The 20,209-nt window shown below is 32.9% G+C and overlaps 3 protein-coding genes and 1 long non-coding RNA gene across 9 annotated transcripts in view; 1 reads left to right on the top strand and 3 right to left on the bottom strand.

Annotated features, from left to right (window-relative positions):
* Positions 1–382: 382 nt before the first annotated feature.
* LOC118647596 lies at positions 383–3,678 on the bottom strand. Its single transcript, XM_036292788.1, has 7 exons — positions 3,441–3,678; positions 2,594–2,830; positions 2,290–2,424; positions 2,068–2,208; positions 1,063–1,313; positions 758–917; positions 383–664 (listed from the first exon to the last, which is right to left on the bottom strand). Exons 1-7 carry the CDS (start codon positions 3,643–3,645, stop codon positions 546–548), a joined length of 1,248 nt encoding a protein of 415 aa, XP_036148681.1. The 5' UTR covers positions 3,646–3,678; the 3' UTR covers positions 383–545.
* A 437-nt stretch (positions 3,679–4,115) lies between these two features.
* On the bottom strand, positions 4,116–10,917 carry LOC118647595. 3 transcript variants are annotated; one of them, XM_036292786.1, is made up of 10 exons: positions 10,319–10,917; positions 9,866–10,224; positions 9,665–9,776; positions 9,464–9,575; positions 9,263–9,374; positions 9,062–9,173; positions 8,861–8,972; positions 8,660–8,771; positions 8,459–8,570; positions 4,116–5,831 (listed from the first exon to the last, which is right to left on the bottom strand). In XM_036292786.1, exon 10 carries the CDS (start codon positions 5,820–5,822, stop codon positions 4,164–4,166), a length of 1,659 nt encoding a protein of 552 aa, XP_036148679.1. In that variant the 5' UTR covers positions 5,823–5,831; positions 8,459–8,570; positions 8,660–8,771; positions 8,861–8,972; positions 9,062–9,173; positions 9,263–9,374; positions 9,464–9,575; positions 9,665–9,776; positions 9,866–10,224; positions 10,319–10,917; the 3' UTR covers positions 4,116–4,163. The 3 variants fall into 3 exon arrangements, with proteins under 3 accessions (XP_036148679.1, XP_036148680.1, XP_036148678.1); XM_036292787.1 differs by having other exon boundaries at positions 9,866–10,221; XM_036292785.1 differs by lacking the exon at positions 10,319–10,917 and having other exon boundaries at positions 9,866–10,296.
* Positions 10,918–12,734: 1,817 nt separating this feature from the next.
* On the top strand, positions 12,735–18,176 carry LOC118647594. The gene is made up of 2 exons (XR_004964793.1): positions 12,735–13,316; positions 17,636–18,176. It is a non-coding gene; the product is annotated as an uncharacterized LOC118647594 (long non-coding RNA).
* Positions 17,362–20,209, bottom strand: part of LOC105833664 (fatty acid synthase) — a 52,323-nt gene continuing 49,475 nt past the window's right edge. For all 4 annotated transcript variants that reach the window (XM_036292781.1, XM_036292784.1, XM_036292783.1 and 1 more), the window contains one exon: positions 17,362–19,654. The gene's annotated coding sequence lies outside the window, so the exon portion shown is untranslated. The remainder of the gene's footprint in view (positions 19,655–20,209) is intronic.

The raw sequence follows: 20,209 nt of genomic DNA, 5'->3' as shown, positions 1-20,209 counted from the left end.
CATAGGAATATCCTGAGTATATTCTGAGTATCTCATAGTATACGTGGAGTATATCCTACGTACCATATATCTGACGTAAAATTTTTATAATATTCTTAGAATATATTGGATTTTTTCCTAAGCATCCTGAAAACATTAAAAAATTCAATTAATTAGATTTGATTAATTTTTAGATGCAATTTTAAAATACTTATTTATTTTAGCGTATTATTTTTTACATAAACATGTTTTAAATAGATTTTATAAAAACATAAACGAAAAATAATTTTTAAGCATATTTTAAACTTAAAATATTTTATTTTTTATGAATATATTTTAAGATAAGTACTTTATACGTAAAAATGTGAATAAAATATAGAACTTAATAACGTTTAATAGTAAATTAATATAATCAAATATTTTATATAATTTATATAAAATATACGAGAAATTTTATTATTTTATATAACTTATATAAAATAATAAAATTCCCTGAGAATACAGTTTTCTCGGGAGTATACACTTTGGAAACAGCGTAACAAAAAAATTGCGAAAAAAAAACAAAATTAATTCTGCGTGTTAAGCGTAGCTTTTGAACATCGCTCTTTGGCGTGAGCGAGCCAAATTTTTATCGGAGCTGACAGTTCTTCCTCCGTGGAATTTTGATAATGTTTTCTCAACGCACCTAAAATAATGTTATTTTAATAATCTAGTCAATGTTTTAAATCAGATAATCTGCATATTTTTACACTTTATATATTATTATTTTATAACTTACTAAGTATAACTTTGCATATCATTAAGTCCACAAAAATATTTTTCTTTTTGCCTCCGACCCAGCTATATTGAACGGCGAGTTCGTTTGTAAATATTTTCCGCATTAGTTTTAAAGCTGAAGTTTTCACATTTTGGCCTCCTAAATTTGCAAACTCCTTAATCTGTTATAACATAATAAATGTTATATATATAAATAATCCGTTCATTAACACAATATTTATATAATTTTGTCAAAAAATTCCATATTTCTAAAAATTACAAATATTACAAAAATTATTTCACAATATGTTGGGGGTTTATATTTACCATTTTTTTCCTATAATTTTCGTCCTCCTTAAGCTTAATTTCTAATTCTTGTAGACTCCTTTCATCTTTCAGTGGAAGATTACACCAAATGTCAATAGTTTCAATTTCTTCGGAACTTTGAAATTGGCGAGTTTGTTGTTCCGAAAAGGACTCGAATTTTTGTAAAATTTTTTCTTGCCCTTCTCTTAAAGCTTTCACTTGTAAATGCAGAGAAATTAATTTCCGAACAATAAATCTTTGGTAATTATTTTCTGTAATGTATAGAAAATGTTAAATTTTAAAATAGCATATATTAGACATATAATAAATATACAAAAAAATCCAGGGGCTCGATTCTTGAATTCATTCGCAAGAAAACGTATACGCAAATACCCGCTCTAACAGAAAAGTTGCAGGTTTATTGGTTAAAAGCCATACGTTAGCCAATAAATTTTCAACTTTTCTGTAAGAACAGAATTTGCGAATACGTTTCTCTTGCAAATGAAGAATCGAGCCCCAGGTGCTGAAAATTTGTTCCTGGGTTTTTAAAAGACTGTATAGAGCCGCCATACAATAGTCCTTCGGACAAATTAAATTTATTAAATTAGAAACTGTTCATTACATATTTAATGGTTACTTCATCTTTATGGATATTAAAAGACAACAAAATAAAATGAAATTTTTTTAAAAACGTGATTTATTGTTCAAAATTTGAAATATTTAGAACTACAGGAATACGTATTTTGAAGTCCAATAAATCAAACGCGAAAAAATCCTAAAATCGCACTACGCCGAGGATAACTCTGATTGGGTTGAAATTGTGTATCAGTTCTTTATTTACATTTGTTATAACACTACGGCACAATGAGATTTGAGAACTTTTTTACAATTACTATTTACAACCGAATAAAGCGGTTAATTTGACTTTAAAATGCGTATCTTTGTAGTTTAAAACATCCGAAATCATAACGCAATAATTCTTTAAAAATTGCCTACTCCTTTAATAACTTTTATTGATATACGAACCTTTCTCTTTGCCGATGGCACTAGATTCCGTATGATTCAATGAGTTAACAAGTCCTTCGTCCTCTGAAAAGATCTCAAGAAAACCGCTCATCTCAGAATCAGATTTTAGTGTACTTGGCACATTTTTCACAACCTTTTTCACTGCAATTCGACGTAATTATCAAACACAACAAAGAAACAATAAATTTATGTAAAGATAATTCCTTTTTACGATATACTTACCTACTTCTACAAGTTTTCTTCCATTTTCATTTTCTACCACCTCGCCGCCCTTTTGAATTTTAGAAGACAACTTAGCACTAGATGTACGCATTAATATGTTTTCCTTACACAGTTTAAGAGAAGCTACTTCATTTCCTGAAATAATCATTAGTGAAAACATGAACAGTTCTTCTACAATATCTATGTTACTTTTTTACTGTCTATGATTGTCACGTTTGGTAGATTCAATATATCTTTTTTCATCAACGCTAACAACTTGTATTAAATTCTAACAACTTGTACCTTTTATCATTATTACAATTACCTTTCTTTATTTCATTAGTTTTTATATTTTTGGTCAAATTCTTTTCCGGAAATTTAGGAAACTGTGGAGTCTTTATTATTCGTTCGTCTTCTGATTCGGTTTCTTCGTTGGTGCTTCGAACATACTTGGCCCTTGTTTTCCTCGAACGTTTTAAAATTTCGTCTCTGTCAGAACCCGAAGGTATGTCTGAGAAAATTTCAGCATCTCTCAGTTTTTGCCGAGCTTTCTCGTACGATGCTGAAAGTCATTAAAATAATATATATTTTAATATATACAGATTCGTAGCTTAATCTTGCGAGCAGAGATGGGCAAAATTATAATTGACTGAGCTCAAATTGATAATTATAATTTTAATGTCTTTGGCGGTCATATTAAAAATTACTATTAACATTTGTAATTCATTACTGACCTAGTAACAATTACATTTTTAATTAAAACGGAAATAATTTGGATTACATTATTTGCTTAATTAAAAAGTAATTGGTTTTCATCAATTACTTATTAAAAATGCAATTATTAATTGGTCGGCCAAAGATGACATGTTAAAAAAGTAATTGATAATTAGCGTAACTAAATCGATATTAACCATTCCTGCTTTGAATCATCTCGTAAGATAAAGTTTAGAACGTTCGGCGAATTTCATAATTAAATTCTTTTAAGTATTATGAGTTCCTTCAATAAGCTATTCAATTAATACTGTATATTTATTGTATTTTACTTGTCAAAAATGACCAAAACTTATTTACTTGCGCCACTTAACTTAAAATATTCAATCTATTTTTTATAAAACGTGAAAATTTATTGTTAGAATGTTCTAAACTTTAATCGGACAAAAATAGTGACTTACACGTGCTTCCTATAATTCCCTTTAATGGAAATTCAGGCCATGACTCTTGCCACTTTTCCATTTCTTTGACTGCTTTGTCAAATCGTTTTTGTGAAGAAAATAATGGCCAACGAACTTTTGTTACATCATCATTGATCCACGATTTAGGAATTATTTGTATACCGTCGTGAAACTCGGCAATAACATAAGCTTGTAAAGTAGTCATTATCTCCTGTTACAAAATATTTTAAATAATTTAATTTGTATGCAATAGTGGAAATACTGCAAATTTGTTTAAAACCGGCAATTTCACGTATTTCTTTATAACATTTGTCAATGGCCACGCTTTCAGATCAGACAATTCGTGTACTAAAAAGATACCAATATTTGAAGAATTACACGGTGCGGAAAAGAGGTTTTCCTTTTTTAAAAACTCGTTGCCAATAATTACTAAAATTTGTCGTCTTGGACAGTAAGCAATATTTCGCAACGAGACAATAGCTCCATTGCTTAAACCACAACAACTATCAGCACGGGAGCCAGCACGTAATTTCATAGTTGCTGATGTTATTACTTTGTATTGTGGATCAGTATAGCCAATCATAAGCGGACCATCTTCGTGTGCAGATTCGATGTGCGGGCAAAATTTGAGAACTGTCGATACCAGTGGTCTCAATACTGATGTATTTTTTTCCATTTCAGCACATCTTCGTATGATTTGCTGCAGTGATTGATTTGGCTTCCTCAGCATTCTTTTAAACGTTTGCATGTGGTTTTCGTATATATACGCACTAAATGCTGAATAGGGCCATATTTCTTTACAAAGAAAATGAGGTGCACAGCTTGGTGAACGTTTGCTGAAATATTATGAGCTCCGTACAGTAATTCAAATGATAAAATAAAATGTTCTACGAGTTCTTGTGCATAATCCAATAATTCGTGGTATTTTGCGTTGCTCATTATCCTTACTGCCACATGCAAAGTCAAAAAATGGTTATAGATATCGCTGCGCAATGATCGTAATACTACTGGCCCCGTGTATAGAAGAAATTGTCTAAATTCAGTGGCTTTCCACAACTTTATAAATTTTAGCGATCTTGGTTTTCTTACAAAATCAATTGGAATGTACGGTTCAATCTCATTTATTAATCGAGAAGATATCCGCTCTACTTCTATATCCGGAAGCCGATATTTTAAGTCACCATCTAATAACAGATTTAGCATTCTACGCATGATACCTAAATCCAGTAAATGCATGGGATCAATCGGAACATTCGTGACTGGACCAAAACCTGGAATTTCTACTAAACAACTAGTAATCCCTCGGTTATGATATTCTTCGTCGGTTTTATTTCGAAAATCGTCATCGGTTCTTGCAAGCGCATGGATTTGTGGAAAACACATCCTTCTGTTGATTAAATCGCCTTCGACAGTGCAAGTAGGACAACTGGAATATCCCGAATGTCCTTTTGTGCATAATACAAATGACTTGGCGGGCATGTCACAAATTAAGGAGTCGATGGCACATTGCATACGAATACCGTTCACAAGTATTCCTTCCGAGCATAACTGTTTCGCTTCAGTCACGAAATCTTGTAAAAAATCGTTGACATTCGTAGGTTTTTTATCCCCACAGTACATACCAATTACAAATACATTTTTGTATGGCTTTACTGATCCCAATATGGGCCATAACTGTTTTGACGATGATTTTGATAATGGTAGACCGTCGATATTGATTGATATTTTGATCACGTCTTCCGGAACAGTCGACATACGCTTTATAATGGATTCGACTCCCTTTGACAGGCCCACATGGCAATATTCTCCAGGAAGAACAATTCTTGTTTCTATATTTCTCGGCGTACTTAATAATGACCGCGGATCCAAAGGCAGATTTGTGTGAACAGGGTATTGTTTCAATTTTTGCAGCAATGGTCGCAACGCTACGTGTGGTATGTTATACTGAACGGACCAATTAGAAAGAAATTCTTTCAAATTATCTTCTTCAAGAATATTGTTATCACTTTCAGACTCATCTGTTGTATTTTGCGCACTTTCATCGTTTTCTGTATTTATTTCCTGATTGTCATCAACCGCTATCCTTTCTTGCTCCCATTCTTCCTCTTGAAAATCCTGCTTTGCTTCCTCCTCTGCTTCCCCTTCAATTTCTTGAGCATTTTGATGCACTTCAATCCCATCTATCTCCTGACGATCATCTACCTCCATATCAGGTAGTTTTTGCACGCGTACTTTTAGTCTCTCATTGTTTGTTGCAATAGACCTAGTTTGTGATACATCCCGTGGAGAAGATTCAAAAAATGAATCCACTATTGCGTTAGCATCTTGTTTCGCAAGTCTACGGATGTGTCGCTCGGAAATATTCGAAACGCTTTTCCACATTTTACAATTCTATACAATAAAAATAATTTTATAAAAAATATAATATAATAATTCATAATTAAAATTAATATCTTATATTCCGTCCCCGGAATATGTAATTTAAATTCGTGATTTAATACGGATGATGACAGATCGAAACGTCTATTTATTCATATTCATTGTAATCAAATAGAAAGATTTATATACCAAGATCCTGTATTGGCTCATTAGCCTCCTACCAAAGAAACTTGATTTTTAATCATTGGAGCCTAAGGTATAGAAATTAAAATTAATATCGTTAATATCTCACAAATCACACTTTCTTTAAAATAAACTTATTAAATTATATTGATATTTGATTCTTAAAATAATAAAATTCAAATGTCAAATTATTAACAAATATTTATTAACAAAATTTCATTAATTTTTATAATTTAAAAAACTTCCATGTTGAGTTTTTTTATATAAATTGACTCTATGAATTGCACTTAAAAATATAATAAATATAATTTAAAAAATTAAATCAAATGACTGCATTTCCTTATTTTACTAAACAAATTGAAATTATTACTTATCTTAAAATATTAATTGACGGAGGAATTAATCAAAGTCAAGATATTCTTATCTTTGGTATAAATATTAATATTCTTTTATTATTTAATAAAACTTAAACTTTTAATTCGTTTATAAGTAAACTTTATTAAATATTGTTGATGAACATAATTACCATGACCATATATTAAGTATTACACTTTATATCTTCATGGGTTTAATGATATTAATCCTATTAATATTCTTGATATATGAACTAAATATACAACTAATTTTTTTTTAAGTTATTTTAAATAAAATATACTATTCTTATTAAAACACCTCCTCGTAATCTAATTATTATAACAATATAATTATAATTAGTTAAAATAGATATTATTAAATTTGAAATAAATAATTCTATATCTTTCTAATTTAAATATAATTGAGACGGGTCTTAAATACCCGTTTATTTTTCTACTGATTATTTACCCACCGTTAAAATGCGAAAAATAAATATTAGAAGTTTAATTATAAATACTAAATTTATTTAAAAAATATATAATATTATTAATATCATAATTTACCCAATATCGTAAATTTTTAATTCAGTAAAACTAATAAAATCATATGGTTTTCTTAGTATGCAAGTGCGACTAGATAAGCAATAACATAGAAACAATATAAATTTAGAATGTACTATAATAGCAAGAGTAGAGATAAAATTTAAATTATAATAGGATAACGCATTCTCGAGCAATCAGGTATTTTAAGTTATACACTATTGTCTTAATTAATTTAAATAGTGGTACGTTATAGTAATAATCTGAAAGGACTAGAAAAATTTAAATTACTCAATATACTCTGTTCCCTATAATCCTCATAAATTTATTATTTTTTTTTATTATTTTTTTTAATTCTTGAAAATATCACTTTTAAATTCAGACTGAAAAATAAACTTGATAATTACTGACTAAAAATGTGGGGCTTCCGCGGGAATATATAAATTTATGAAAGAAAATTCAATTCAATACGTTTGAAGATTGAGAATAAATATATCGTCAATATAAATAAACGCCAAAAAATATAAATATAATACATATGCATAAAACATAGAAATAAGACAATAGCAAAAATTGTATATTATCACAAGTATGATATAGCAAGTTAGCAATTTGTATTAGTATAATATGATAGTCGACTTCAAAGGTTAAATCAATAGATGAGAGTTTGACATACATCTCTACTATGTTCGATATATACATGAAATTATTGCTTGTATGTTACTATAAGTATACATGTATATATTTTTAACAAAATAGAATTAACTGTTTATTTAATTATTGGTTTGAATAGATTGATTCTCACAGCCTTTATTATTATATTTTTTTATAACTATAGTGGAAATATTAAACAATCAACCATAAACAACTATGTTAAAATATTAATAGTTAATGCTTTTTACAAAATATATTTATATAGTTACTTATATATTAATTAACTACTTTTTTTTTTAAGATTGAAATACAAATTGCTAGTAAAATATAAGAACATATAAAGAGTAAAAATCAGCTAGGATTACGAAACAATTAATTAAGAAATGTATAAGCACGGCTGACTAGCATATAAATAATCCCTGTGTACAATTCAAAGGATCTTTGGAATTTGGCCTTGGGGCATGTTTGTTATTTTCGAGTAGAGATCAGTAAATATTGAAGCCTGCTTTACACTTTGAATATAGTTTATAATAATATAAAATAATTTTACTTTTAGGCGATATTCTTTATAATAAAGTACAGAAATAGAAATCATAAGGTGCCTTAACATTCATATTTTCAAATTATATAAAGTGTAATAATAAAAGAAATTTATTAATTATCAATTTTAGAGAGACTGGTAAACTGATATTCAAAATTACAATGATAAAATATATAACATAATTTTTATAATAAAAGCAATTATCATTATAATCCCAACAATAAGCTTGATCTCGAAGCCCTATATGATAATTAGAAAGATCAAACCAACATCGCAGGAAAAATCAGTATATCCAAATATAAGAAGATTAATATTATTAAAATAAAGGACAGATAACTTGTTGAGCTACGTTACCGTGGGGAACTCACCTCCTTTGTTATATGGGCAACTCAATTGGAATTTTCTTTGGTATTGTTGAAAATAATCTCTTTTCATAGGCCAACAGTTTATTGAATAGCGATCCTCGTGGTATACAAGTAACTACGCAATATATCCGAATATAAGAAGATTAATATTATTAAAATAAAGGACAGATAACTTGTTGAGCTACGTTACCGTGGGAAACTCACCTCTTTGGTTATATGGGCAACTCAATTGGAATTTTCTTTGGTATTGTTGAAAATAATCTCTTTTCATAGGCCAACAGTTTATTGAATAGCGATCCTCGTGGTATACAAGTAACTACGCAATATATCCAAATATAAGAAGATTAATATTATTAAAATAAAGGACAGATAACTTGTTGAGCTACGTTACCGTGGGAAACTCACCTCTTTGGTTATATGGGCAACTCAATTGGAATTTTCTTTGGTATTGTTGAAAATAATCTCTTTTCATAGGCCAACAGTTTATTGAATAGCGATCCTCGTGGTATACAAGTAACTACGCAATATATCCGAATATAAGAAGATTAATATTATTAAAATAAAGGACAGATAACTTGTTGAGCTACGTTACCGTGGGAAACTCACCTCTTTGGTTATATGGGCAACTCAATTGGAATTTTCTTTGGTATTGTTGAAAATAATCTCTTTTCATAGGCCAACAGTTTATTGAATAGCGATCCTCGTGGTATACATGTAACTACGCAATATATCCGAATATAAGAAGATTAATATTATTAAAATAAAGGACAGATAACTTGTTGAGCTACGTTACCGTGGGAAACTCACCTCTTTGGTTATATGGGCAACTCAATTGGAGTTTTCTTTGGTATTGTTGAAAATAATCTCTTTTCATAGGCCAACAGTTTATTGAATAGCGATCCTCGTGGTATACAAGTAACTACGCAATATATCCGAATATAAGAAGATTAATATTATTAAAATAAAGGACAGATAACTTGTTGAGCTACGTTACCGTGGGGAACTCACCTCTTTGTTTATATGGGCAACTCAATTGGAATTTTCTTTGGTATTGTTGAAAATAATCTCTTTTCATAGGCCAACAGTTTATTGAATAGCGATCCTCGTGGTATACAAGTAACTACGCAATATATCCGAATATAAGAAGATTAATATTATTAAAATAAAGGACAGATAACTTGTTGAGCTACGTTACCGTGGGGAACTCACCTCTTTGGTTATATGGGCAACTCAATTGGAATTTTCTTTGGTATTGTTGAAAATAATCTCTTTTCATAGGCCAACAGTTTATTGAATAGCGATCCTCGTGGTATACAAGTAACTACGCAATATATCCGAATATAAGAAGATTAATATTATTAAAATAAAGGACAGATAACTTGTTGAGCTACGTTACCGTGGAAAACTCACCTCTCAGGTTATATGGGCGCGATTCAATTAGGATTTTCTTCGATATTGTTACAAGTAACTACGCAATAAGCACACAGCAAACTCCTCTAATATGGCTGTACCGTGACGGGCGAAATTGTAACGCCTATCTCTCTTTACCAGGTGCCGGAATAACCCCACAAGTTTCTGATAATGAGGAATCTTTGACTTATTCAGAAATACGTACTGGCGCCGAAGAATGCCAAGTATTTGTAGACGATTATGTCTTCACTCGATGATTAAACGATATTGAATTATAGTAATGTATATTAGGAGAGAGGAGTCGGATCACGTCGACTGCCCAGAACGAAGTCCAAGGTTTGTTTTTTATTCTTACACTGCTGCACTGGTGTAATAAGTTAGAATAAGACAAATATATTTTTTCTTATTCTAACTTATTGCACTAGTACAGCAGTGCAGGAATAAAAAATAAACCTCATAAACATGCACGTCTTACTACACTCGGTTCACAGTTAACACTGATCGTCGCATTCGTCGCACGTGGCACGCACGCGACACGCCAATGTTACAGCCGTGCGCCTGCGCGTGCCGCGGCAGCGTGCTAGATCCGTTAGGAAGCGTTCCTACCGAGCGCGTCATGCGTCGCGTCGTCCTTCGCGTTCATTCAAAACATGTATTATATTTTATCATAATAAAATGAGACGTTTTGATTGGACACGAAAAACGATGCGACGTGTTACGCGCTCGGTGGGAACGCTCTCTTATTTTTAATTGAACTTGTTGCACAGTTGAACTTTTTTCTTTATCTCTCCAATGAACAGAAAAAGAAGACTGCTGAATCGTGCAAGAAGTTCAACTAAAAAACAGACCTATTGCTTTTGGATTGGAGCGCATTCTAAAACAAAACATCCAAGATAATGGAAATATATTACTAAAATATTTTACTAAAAATCTCTCTCAATTGACCCTTTTCATTAAAAGTTATTAAGATTTATTAAAATTTATTACAATTTATTAAAATTTATTAAGATTCTTTAAGATTCATTAAAATTCATCAAATTTCTTTTTCTGTTAAATAACGATTTAAAAAATTAATAAATTTTAATAAATTTTAATGAATTAAATTAGTTTTAATAAATTTAAATGAAATGAGTTAATTGAGAGAGATTTTCAATAAAATATTTTCATCAGGGGTGATAGTCTATGAAATAAGCTTTAAACCATAGAAAATTGATCAATCACAGTCGATTGTTATTAAAATACTCAATTGTGATTGATCTATTTCTTACGGCTTAAAGCTTAAATGTTTTGTTGTAGACAAGGTTTGAAAAAGAGATAATGGATCGCTAATATTTTGTATATTCTGAGGATATATTGGGTACAGAATATCATGTATGGAGTATGAGATATCCTCAGAATATTACGTATATACATGAAACGTTCGGAACAAATTTCGAATATACGAATAATCTACGATATACATATGGTATATAATATTCTGTACCCGATATACTCAGAATATCCTCAGAATGTACGAAATATTAGCGATCAATTATTTACTGTTTACGATATCCTTAGTATATTCTTAGAATGTTATGTATATATATGGGATATTCCGTATGAATTCAGAATATACGGACGATATCATGTGCTATCTGGGCGTAATAAAGCGGCAGAAACGTTTTCAAATACTTACTAGACTGATCTTTTGCACATTTAAGCGTCGGATTATGCATTTTTGGACCATGTGATTAATAGAAAATTAAAAATCTAATATGGCGACTTGGTCTTGTCGCATGACTTTAATTTATGGAAATTTAAAATTTCTCCAAAACTTACGTGTAAAAACAGACTACTGGTGACAGTGTGACATTTTTATTTATTTATTTTAATATTTTTGCAAAATATTATTGCAAAAAATGCTTTTTTCCAAAATTCACTAGAACTGAATAATTAAGTTTCTGAATATTTTGATGTAAAAATTTTGATATTAGTGAAAAATACAACACCCCCAAAAATGAAAAAAATTGAAAAAAAACTTAAATTAAAAAATAAAAAGAATAAATACAAAGAAGGCTCCTTATCTCTCGCCCACCGCCTCGCGATGAGAGTCGGAAAATGACAAATTTTATTCCTAACTTTGTCGGCTAAAAGACGTGATTTTTTAACACTTGATCAAATCTACATTGCTCAACTGTAGAATTGGTCAAATTCAATGTTTATTTAATTTCTCATCCTGGGATTAGTATGCCCATTTTATAATTGTATTTGATATGCATGTAATATGTGAGTGTGACGTTTACACACATATCACAATCTTGTCGATCTTTGTCGATTGTCGATTTCCGCTCTGCACAATTTTGTGACGTTCTCTGCACATGGGTGTATCGCACCCCCGTGCGATACATTCCCCAATCGAAACTTCGTTCACGTTCTTGCAAGCACTAAGTGAGTATACTGACCGGATCAAACACGCATAAGGTAGAAGGAACCTCTAACTTTTTCCCCATGTTCCATTTTCCCAGTACTGCTTGTTCTAAAATAGCGTACGTCTGAAAATTAGTCTGACGTTGCAAACCCGAAAATTCTGAAAAATTATATGCAAGTAAAGCAGTTCGTTCCTAATAAGAAACTATATTTCATTTCCGCTAACTTCCACTTTACGGGGGTAAAACACCTCTTAAAAAAAAAAAAGGTTTTTTTCTTTCCAGGTAAATATTTTCAAAACTATAAAAGATAGAAACAGATTTTTCAAACAAAAATCGAACGGTTTTAAGAGTATTTTAAAGTTATCAACAAAAAAACTTTTATTTGCATTTGTTTAACAAAATTCCCTCTCCTCTCTATTTTTTAATTTTTAAATTTTTGTTTACATTAAATTACAGATTTTTTTTTTTAATTTAACCGTATATGATTGATTTATGTTTCAATAAATCATTTTCGAGAAATAATTACAAACGTTTCCGCATATCGGTGTGTCACACTGTCACCAGTAGTCTGTTTTTACACGTAAGTTTTGGAGAAATTTTAAATTTCCATAAATTAAAGTCACGCCATCCTTATATAAACTATTCGTATGCTATTTGTATAAGCACTCAATTCTTGACAAACACAACGACAATACTACAATAAAAAAAAAAATTACCTTGTAAAAAATATAGACTTTGTATTTGCGGAATAAATGTCAAAAAGTAAGATATTGTTATGGAAAGCACTTAGACATATTAAATCTTAAATCCCTGTATTGTACACTACTGCTTCCTGTGGCGTTGTGGTCTATAGGAAATAGAAAGTGCTCGAGTTGGCAGTCCTGAAAATCTACCGCGCTTTTGGCCTGATCGTGACTCGCTCGTCTCGCTGTGTACACGTTTTTTTTTAATCTTGTAACCTTAACTTTCATTTCATGTTCATTAACGCAATAAACTCTTTATAACCCAGAGTTGTGAATAGATTATCTTTCTCTGCTCTTCAGGTTATGGGCCCAGAGTTGTGAGACTTGCTACAGAGAGTGAGAGTTTTAGGTTATTCGTCACGTAATTCTCTTTGTGCTGAGTTCTGTTCAAGATGACTTCAAACGAAGAATTCAAGCTTCCTCTGTTGTCGAAAGCGACCTATTTACGATGGCGCTACGAAGTAGAGTTGGCACTTCAGGCAATTGGGGCTCTCGAAGTGATCGACGGTACGGAAATGTGCCCAACAGACGACGAGAAGAAGAAGAAGGAATGGCGTAAACTCGATGCCCGCGCACGACGTGTATTAACCACGGGTTTATCTGATGACGATCACACAGCGATACGTGATAGCAAGACGGCTAAGGAAGTACTTGTGAAGATAGTATCTCTCTACGAGTTGACGGCCGGTGAAAACAAGTATTTGTTGTCACAAAAATTACAATTACAATTAAAATTTGAAGATGGTCAAACAGTGGCGAGTTATTGTTCTCAACTAACCGTACTTATACAGCGCCTCAAAACGGCTGGAGAAGAGGTCTCAGACACAGCTATAGTCTCGAAACTGATTACCGATCTGCCAGCAAAATTTGACAACTTCCGACAAGCCTATTTAATTCAGGCAGCAAGTGGCATGACAATAACTTTCGAAAGATTACGAAATCAATTGCAACTTTTGGAAGCAAGTTTTGGCGAAAAAGCAAACGACACAGACTCAGGAGACGCGCTTGTTGCTAACCGTTCAAAAGGTGATGCTGGCGGCAGTAAGCAGAAGAAAGAAACTAGGAGGTGTCATCACTGCAAGAAAATTGGTCATCTTAAACGAGATTGTCGTAAGTTAAAATTTGAACAAACCGCTCAAGCTCAACAAGCAACATCAACGAGCAGTGCAAGCAACTCCTTTCTATATGCGGCTGGTCATTGCATGGCTGCCAATACAAGTGATGCATGGCTCGCTGACAGTGGCGCCAGTCACCACATGACTGCGCGCAAGGATTGGTTCAAGACGCTTGAGCCAATTACAGACAACTCTATGGCCATCGTTGTCGGCAATGAAGAAGTAGTATATGCTAGAGGACGCGGAACAGTTGTGGTCAAGGCTACTGTTGGCAACAAAGAATTAACGCATACGTTAACAAATGTGTTATTTGTTCCAGAAATTGCAAAAAATTTATTCAGTCTTGGTGCAGCAGCAAATATAGGTGTAAGTATAAAAATGGACAAAAATAATTTGCAACTAATTAGAAATGGTCAAATAATTGCAACCGGCATTAAAATTATTAATCAACTTTACAAAATGAATTTTGAAACTGAAACAGCAACTGCAAATTATGCGTCAAACGAAGCCTCAATACACACCTGGCATGCTCGTCTTGGTCACGCTAACTACAAAACCATAAAACAAAAGGCAAAAGGATCAGCGGTTACAGGCATGAAATTGATATCGACTGATACTCAAGATGATACTCGTGTGCAAATCAAACGTGAGGGCTGCATTTTTGGGAAGATGTCGCGGCAACCTTTCAAGCCGTGCATGTCGCGTGCAACACGCCCTGGTGAACTTGTGCATTTTGACATATGCGGTTCAATGAGTGTGTCATCCTATGGTAATGCAAGATATCTGGTAATTTTTACAGATGACTGCAGCGGTTGTGTGTTTGCATCACCAATAAAAACGAAAGATGAAGTTTACGAGAAACTGCAAGATTTAATTACAGAAGCCAATGCAGTTGGTCACAAAATTGTTCGCGTACGTTCAGACAACGCAAAAGAATTTAATAGTGAGCAAATGAAGAAGTTACTGCGAAAACATTCAATCACGCATGAATTCTCAACCCCATATGCACCTCAACAAAATGGACGTGCCGAACGTCAAAATAGAACAATAGTTGAAATGACTCGGTCAATGCTTGCAGCGGAAGATCTTCCTCTTGAACTCTGGGGTGAAGCAACAAGAGCTGCTGGTCATATACGCAATCGCATACCACTTGAACGTCTTGATGGAAGAACACCATATGAAGCATGGACAGGCCATAAACCAAGTGTTGAACATCTACGTGTGTATGGAAGTCGTGCATTCATGTTACTTGATGAATCCAAGAGAACAAAAATGGCCAAGAAATGTCAAGAAATGGTACTTGTTGGCTACGAACCTGGAAGTCACGCCTATTTATGGGAAAGAGGCACTAGAAGAGTGGTTGTGTCTCGTGACGTTCGAATAATCGAACCAACAGTAAAGTTAGTCTCAAGCATTAAGACACCGAGTGAAGAAAAAGAAGACAATGAAGATCTTGAAGAAGCAAAAGGCAACACTAAGCTGATGAAGATGGAGGATAAAAAATCATTGACCAAAGAAAATATAAAGAATACAAATGACGATTCGATTGTGACACGTACCAAACAACATGTACAAATAAAATCAAATGATAACATCGCAAATCGTACTCGGTCACATACAAATCTAATTGCAATCGGATGTGCTTATATTGCTGAAACGGAATTACCAAACACTGTCGACGAAGCAAGATCTACACCTGATGCTAAACAATGGGAGAATGCAATGGCAGAAGAACTTAAATCACTCGCAGTTAACAACACGTGGACGTTAGTCAAGTGTCCACCAGATCGAAAACCAATAGCGAATAGATGGGTATTTCGAATAAAAACACACCCTGACGGATCTGTGGAACGCTATAAAGCCCGACTAGTCATAAAAGGATGTTCGCAAAAACCTGGTATTGACTACAAAGAGACTTTTGCTCCAGTGGCCAGATTTGATTCTGTGCGTATATTAATTTCAATTGCTGCAGAAAATAATTATGAAATTGTACAACTGGATGTAAAGACGGCATACCTCAACGGAAACCTAAATGAAGAGATTTTCATGGAACAACCCAAAGGCTTCAACGACGGCAGTGGATGTGTGTGTCGACTAAATAAAAGTCTTTACGGTCTCAAACAGGCACCTAAACAATGGCACATGAAAATTGACAATTTCATGAAGAACTTTGGATTGTTTTCAACAACAGCTGATCCATGTGTTTATTCAACAGAAGATAGTGCTCTTATGGTGGCTCTCTACGTTGATGACGGCCTGGTCATTGGTCAATCAAAGAAGAGAATCAACAAATTACTTACTGCAATGGCTAAGAGATTCGAAATTAAAAGTTCTGATGCTAATTGTTACTTGGGCATAGAAATCAAGAGGAATCGTGATTCAAGAAAAATACAACTGTTACAGTCAGCCTACACGCGTGCAGTTCTAGAAAAATTCCAACACTTGGATTGCAATGTGGTCTCAGTACCAGCAGATATACACACAAAACTAGTTCGGAGTTCAGAAGAAAATTCAAACAAGTTTCCTTACCGTGAACTGATTGGCTCATTAATGTATCTCTCTATTGGCACCAGACCTGACATCTCATATATAGTCAGTAAACTGAGTCAATTTCTGGACAACCCGTCAGATGTGCATTGGAATGCAGCTAAGCGCATATTGAAATATTTGAAAGGCACCATTGATATTGGCATCAACTACAAGTCTACTGGCGAGAAGAATCAACTTGTGGCTTACTCCGACGCAGATTATGCATCATGTTCTGATACACGCAAGAGTATAAGCGGTGCAATCATCATGCTCAACAAAGGTCCTGTCATATGGCTCAGTCGAAAACAGAGTATAGTGGCTGACTCAACTACACATGCTGAATATGTGGCAATTTACAATGCTGCTCGAGAAGTAATCTGGGCTCGACAACTAATGGCTGATATTGGAATTAAACAGGAACAACCGACTATATTATACTGTGACAACATGGCAGCCGAAAAACTGATCACTAACCCTGACTATCATCGCCGGACAAAACATATAGACATAAAATTCCATTTCACCCGTGAACAAGTTAAACTTGGCAAACTTGTCATTAAACATGTATCAACAGCTGATCAAGCAGCTGATATCCTTACAAAACCTTTGTCACATGAAAAATTTGTTTTTAATCGGAAACTTTTGAATATGTTCTAATCTTTTTTAATTTCAGATTTGAATGATGTACTTAGCGAGTGGGAGTGTTATGGAAAGCACTTAGACATATTAAATCTTAAATCCCTGTATTGTACACTACTGCTTCCTGTGGCGTTGTGGTCTATAGGAAATAGAAAATGCTCGAGTTGGCAGTCCTGAAAATCTACCGCGCTTTTGGCCTGATCGTGACTCGCTCGTCTCGCTGTGTACACGTTTTTTTTTTAATCTTGTAACCTTAACCTTCATTTCATGTTCATTAACGCAATAAACTCTTTATAACCCAGAGTTGTGAATAGATTATCTTTCTCTGCTCTTCAGATATCAAAAAAATTGTATCTAAAGTAATTTTTTAAAAATTGTTAGCACTTTTAATTAAAAAATGGTTTTGTAAAGCAATATTTAAATTATTTATATTATTATTGACATTTCAGATAGCTAAATCGATCAGTATATACTTACAACTATAAGAAAAACAAATTAAAACAAATTAATACTAATCAGTGACATGTATAAATCATAATAACAATAAACGTTATTTATTATTTTATTGTAATAATAACATTTATATATTCATTCTTTTAGTGTATAATTTTGCAAATCAATAAACAAGATATTAAAACTCTATTTTAATATTAAATGACGCAAAATTACATAATGCACTGATAACTTTCTGATTTACAGAATGCGGATATAGTTAACTATTTTGTAAATTACAGATTATAATTTGTACAATAATGATATTCTTCATTTGAATGTTTAAAACAGAAACCATGCACAGCGCATAAAAGCGGCTATCCCACAAACACTGCTGTTCACGACCGTGGCGTGTGCGGGAACAAGGATGGCGCGGAGTGGCGGGAAAATAAAAAAAACTCAAGGACGTTAGCACTTCACGTATAATTAAAAAATATATATAAAAAAAATATAATAAATCTTAACTCAATTGGAGACGCGCTTGCTGCACAATTCGCCCGAGCGAGAGTAGGCTCAGCGCCGGAATTTTCGCGGGCGCGTGGATCTTGCGCGAGCACGCGGGATATGAGAAAATAATGCAAGCGTACGAACTCGGAGGGCGACAGCGATCCGATCGCGGTACTGACTCGGCGATTTCTGGTGGCAGGGCGCGAAAAACGCTCGCAAAACGCCCCGAGAAAGCGGAGGCACCCCCTTTCCATGGATCGCTATCGCCCCTCCGAACGTGAAAATGGCGAAGAAATGCCCATATAAGGCAATGTTATTGCCATCGGATTAGCGCCATCGGTTTTCGCGCCACAATCTTGTTTTGCGCGTAACAAGCAAAGGCCTCCCGCTCGACGGAGAGAATCCGGTACGCTCGATCCTCAACAACTACATTTGGGTATATGCTTTTTATTTTGTAAATAGAAATAGAACTCTACAATATTTTGAAATTCGTCGGGATGTATTTTTACATATCCGCTTTTAAACCAAGCATGTTGGAAAAGATTTTTATATCTAGGCGAAGAAAGCTAATTATGTTAATGATTGCAATTTAATTATTTCGTTACGGGAGTGCAAATTGACATCTCTCTCTTGAAGAATTATATTATCTGAAAATGTTCGCACAAAATTTTTCCAAATCCGGAATCCGAACACATCTAAAGGCTGAATGAGGCTCATCGTCTTTCTTGGAATAGTTAAAAATTGTACGTCTTTGTCTTGTGAAATCAACTGCTGCAAGTTTTGAAATCTTCAGATGTAAGTTTTTCTAATTTTGAAGCTTGAATGTAAATATTAACTGGACGAAGAAGAGTTTCTTGCATTCTTGGATCAAATGTTCCTGTGGATTTCTTTAAAACCATGTACAGTGATGAAAAAAGACGTCCACTTGTCAAAATAATCGGCATTATAGTGTAATTATGTATCGTAAAAGATACCGATTGAACCGTTGCTTCAACTATTTTTGCACCCAATTGCGTCAATGTTCGTCCAGAATATATTTCAAGGTTGAAAAGCTACTCTCATCTGCAACTTCAACTCTGATGGTTGGGATGTTAGATCTTACGTTTGAAACAAACGATTTTGCGATATCTTGTAGATTATTAATATTTTCAAGCATAAATGGCATTCTGAATGTCGTTATTTTGCGGAAAACAATTCCATGCACATTCTTGAATTTCCAAATCCAATATTTACTTGCCTTAAATTCAGGTAGATCTATTTCCAGGGCCCTTGAATTCATGTCATGAATAATAGATCTTCTTTCACGAGCTTCTTCGAATTTTTGCAGTACGTATTTCGTAATAAAAGCAACTTTATCTGCATTTGTTCCACCTTTTTCTTCGCTTTCTTTATATTCGCTTTCCACCAGTATAGATGCTGTAAGGATTAGCCTTTTGTATTATAAAGGACATAATATTGAGCTGGCAAATAAGTATTTTAATACAAATAAATTATAAATATTACAAATAAACATTTTAATACAAATAAATATTTTACTACAAAAATTTGGCGCCGCTAAACCGAATAATTTGCCAGCTCTCTTTCTTATTCTTTTGTGCTTGCATCTGGATGTGTGTGTGTGTGTGTGTGTGTGTGTTTAGTATATGTATAACTTGCAAGGGAACCTCACGAACTCGAAAATTCAGATTTTAATGAAACTTGACATAAATGCAGAGGGGGTAAATACATAAATTTTTAGTAGCGGCTCAAAAACGGTTTAAAGGAGTGAAACCATTATTAAAAGGTTGAGACATTTTTGCGTTTTCTCGAGATATCTCGTAAACTAAACAAAATTTAAAAAAATGTTTTATACAAAAGTTTTACAATAAAAGTACTTCTATCTAATTACAGTAATAAAATTTTGAAAAAAAAATTTTACAAAATTGTTTTTAATTTTTGAAAAAACATTTTTTTAAATTTTATTAATGTAGT

This window comes from Monomorium pharaonis, chromosome 10 (assembly GCF_013373865.1).
Source record: "Monomorium pharaonis isolate MP-MQ-018 chromosome 10, ASM1337386v2, whole genome shotgun sequence".
NCBI lineage: Eukaryota > Metazoa > Arthropoda > Insecta > Hymenoptera > Formicidae > Monomorium > Monomorium pharaonis.
This window is presented reverse-complemented; position numbering and strand designations above follow the sequence as displayed.

Bases quoted from the DNA above. Each gene is read 5' to 3' on its own strand.
- LOC118647595 (XM_036292786.1), bottom strand. From the start codon at position 5,822: ATGTGGAAAAGCGTTTCGAATATTTCCGAGCGACACATCCGTAGACTT.
- LOC118647596 (XM_036292788.1), bottom strand. From the start codon at position 3,645: ATGACTACTTTACAAGCTTATGTTATTGCCGAGTTTCACGACGGTATA. The intron at 2,425-2,593 runs GTAATTGTAATA...TGATTATTTCAG, and splicing joins AACTAATGAAATAAAGAAAG to GAAATGAAGTAGCTTCTCTT. The intron at 665-757 runs GTAAGTTATAAA...ACATTATTTTAG, and splicing joins GATATGCAAAGTTATACTTA to GTGCGTTGAGAAAACATTAT.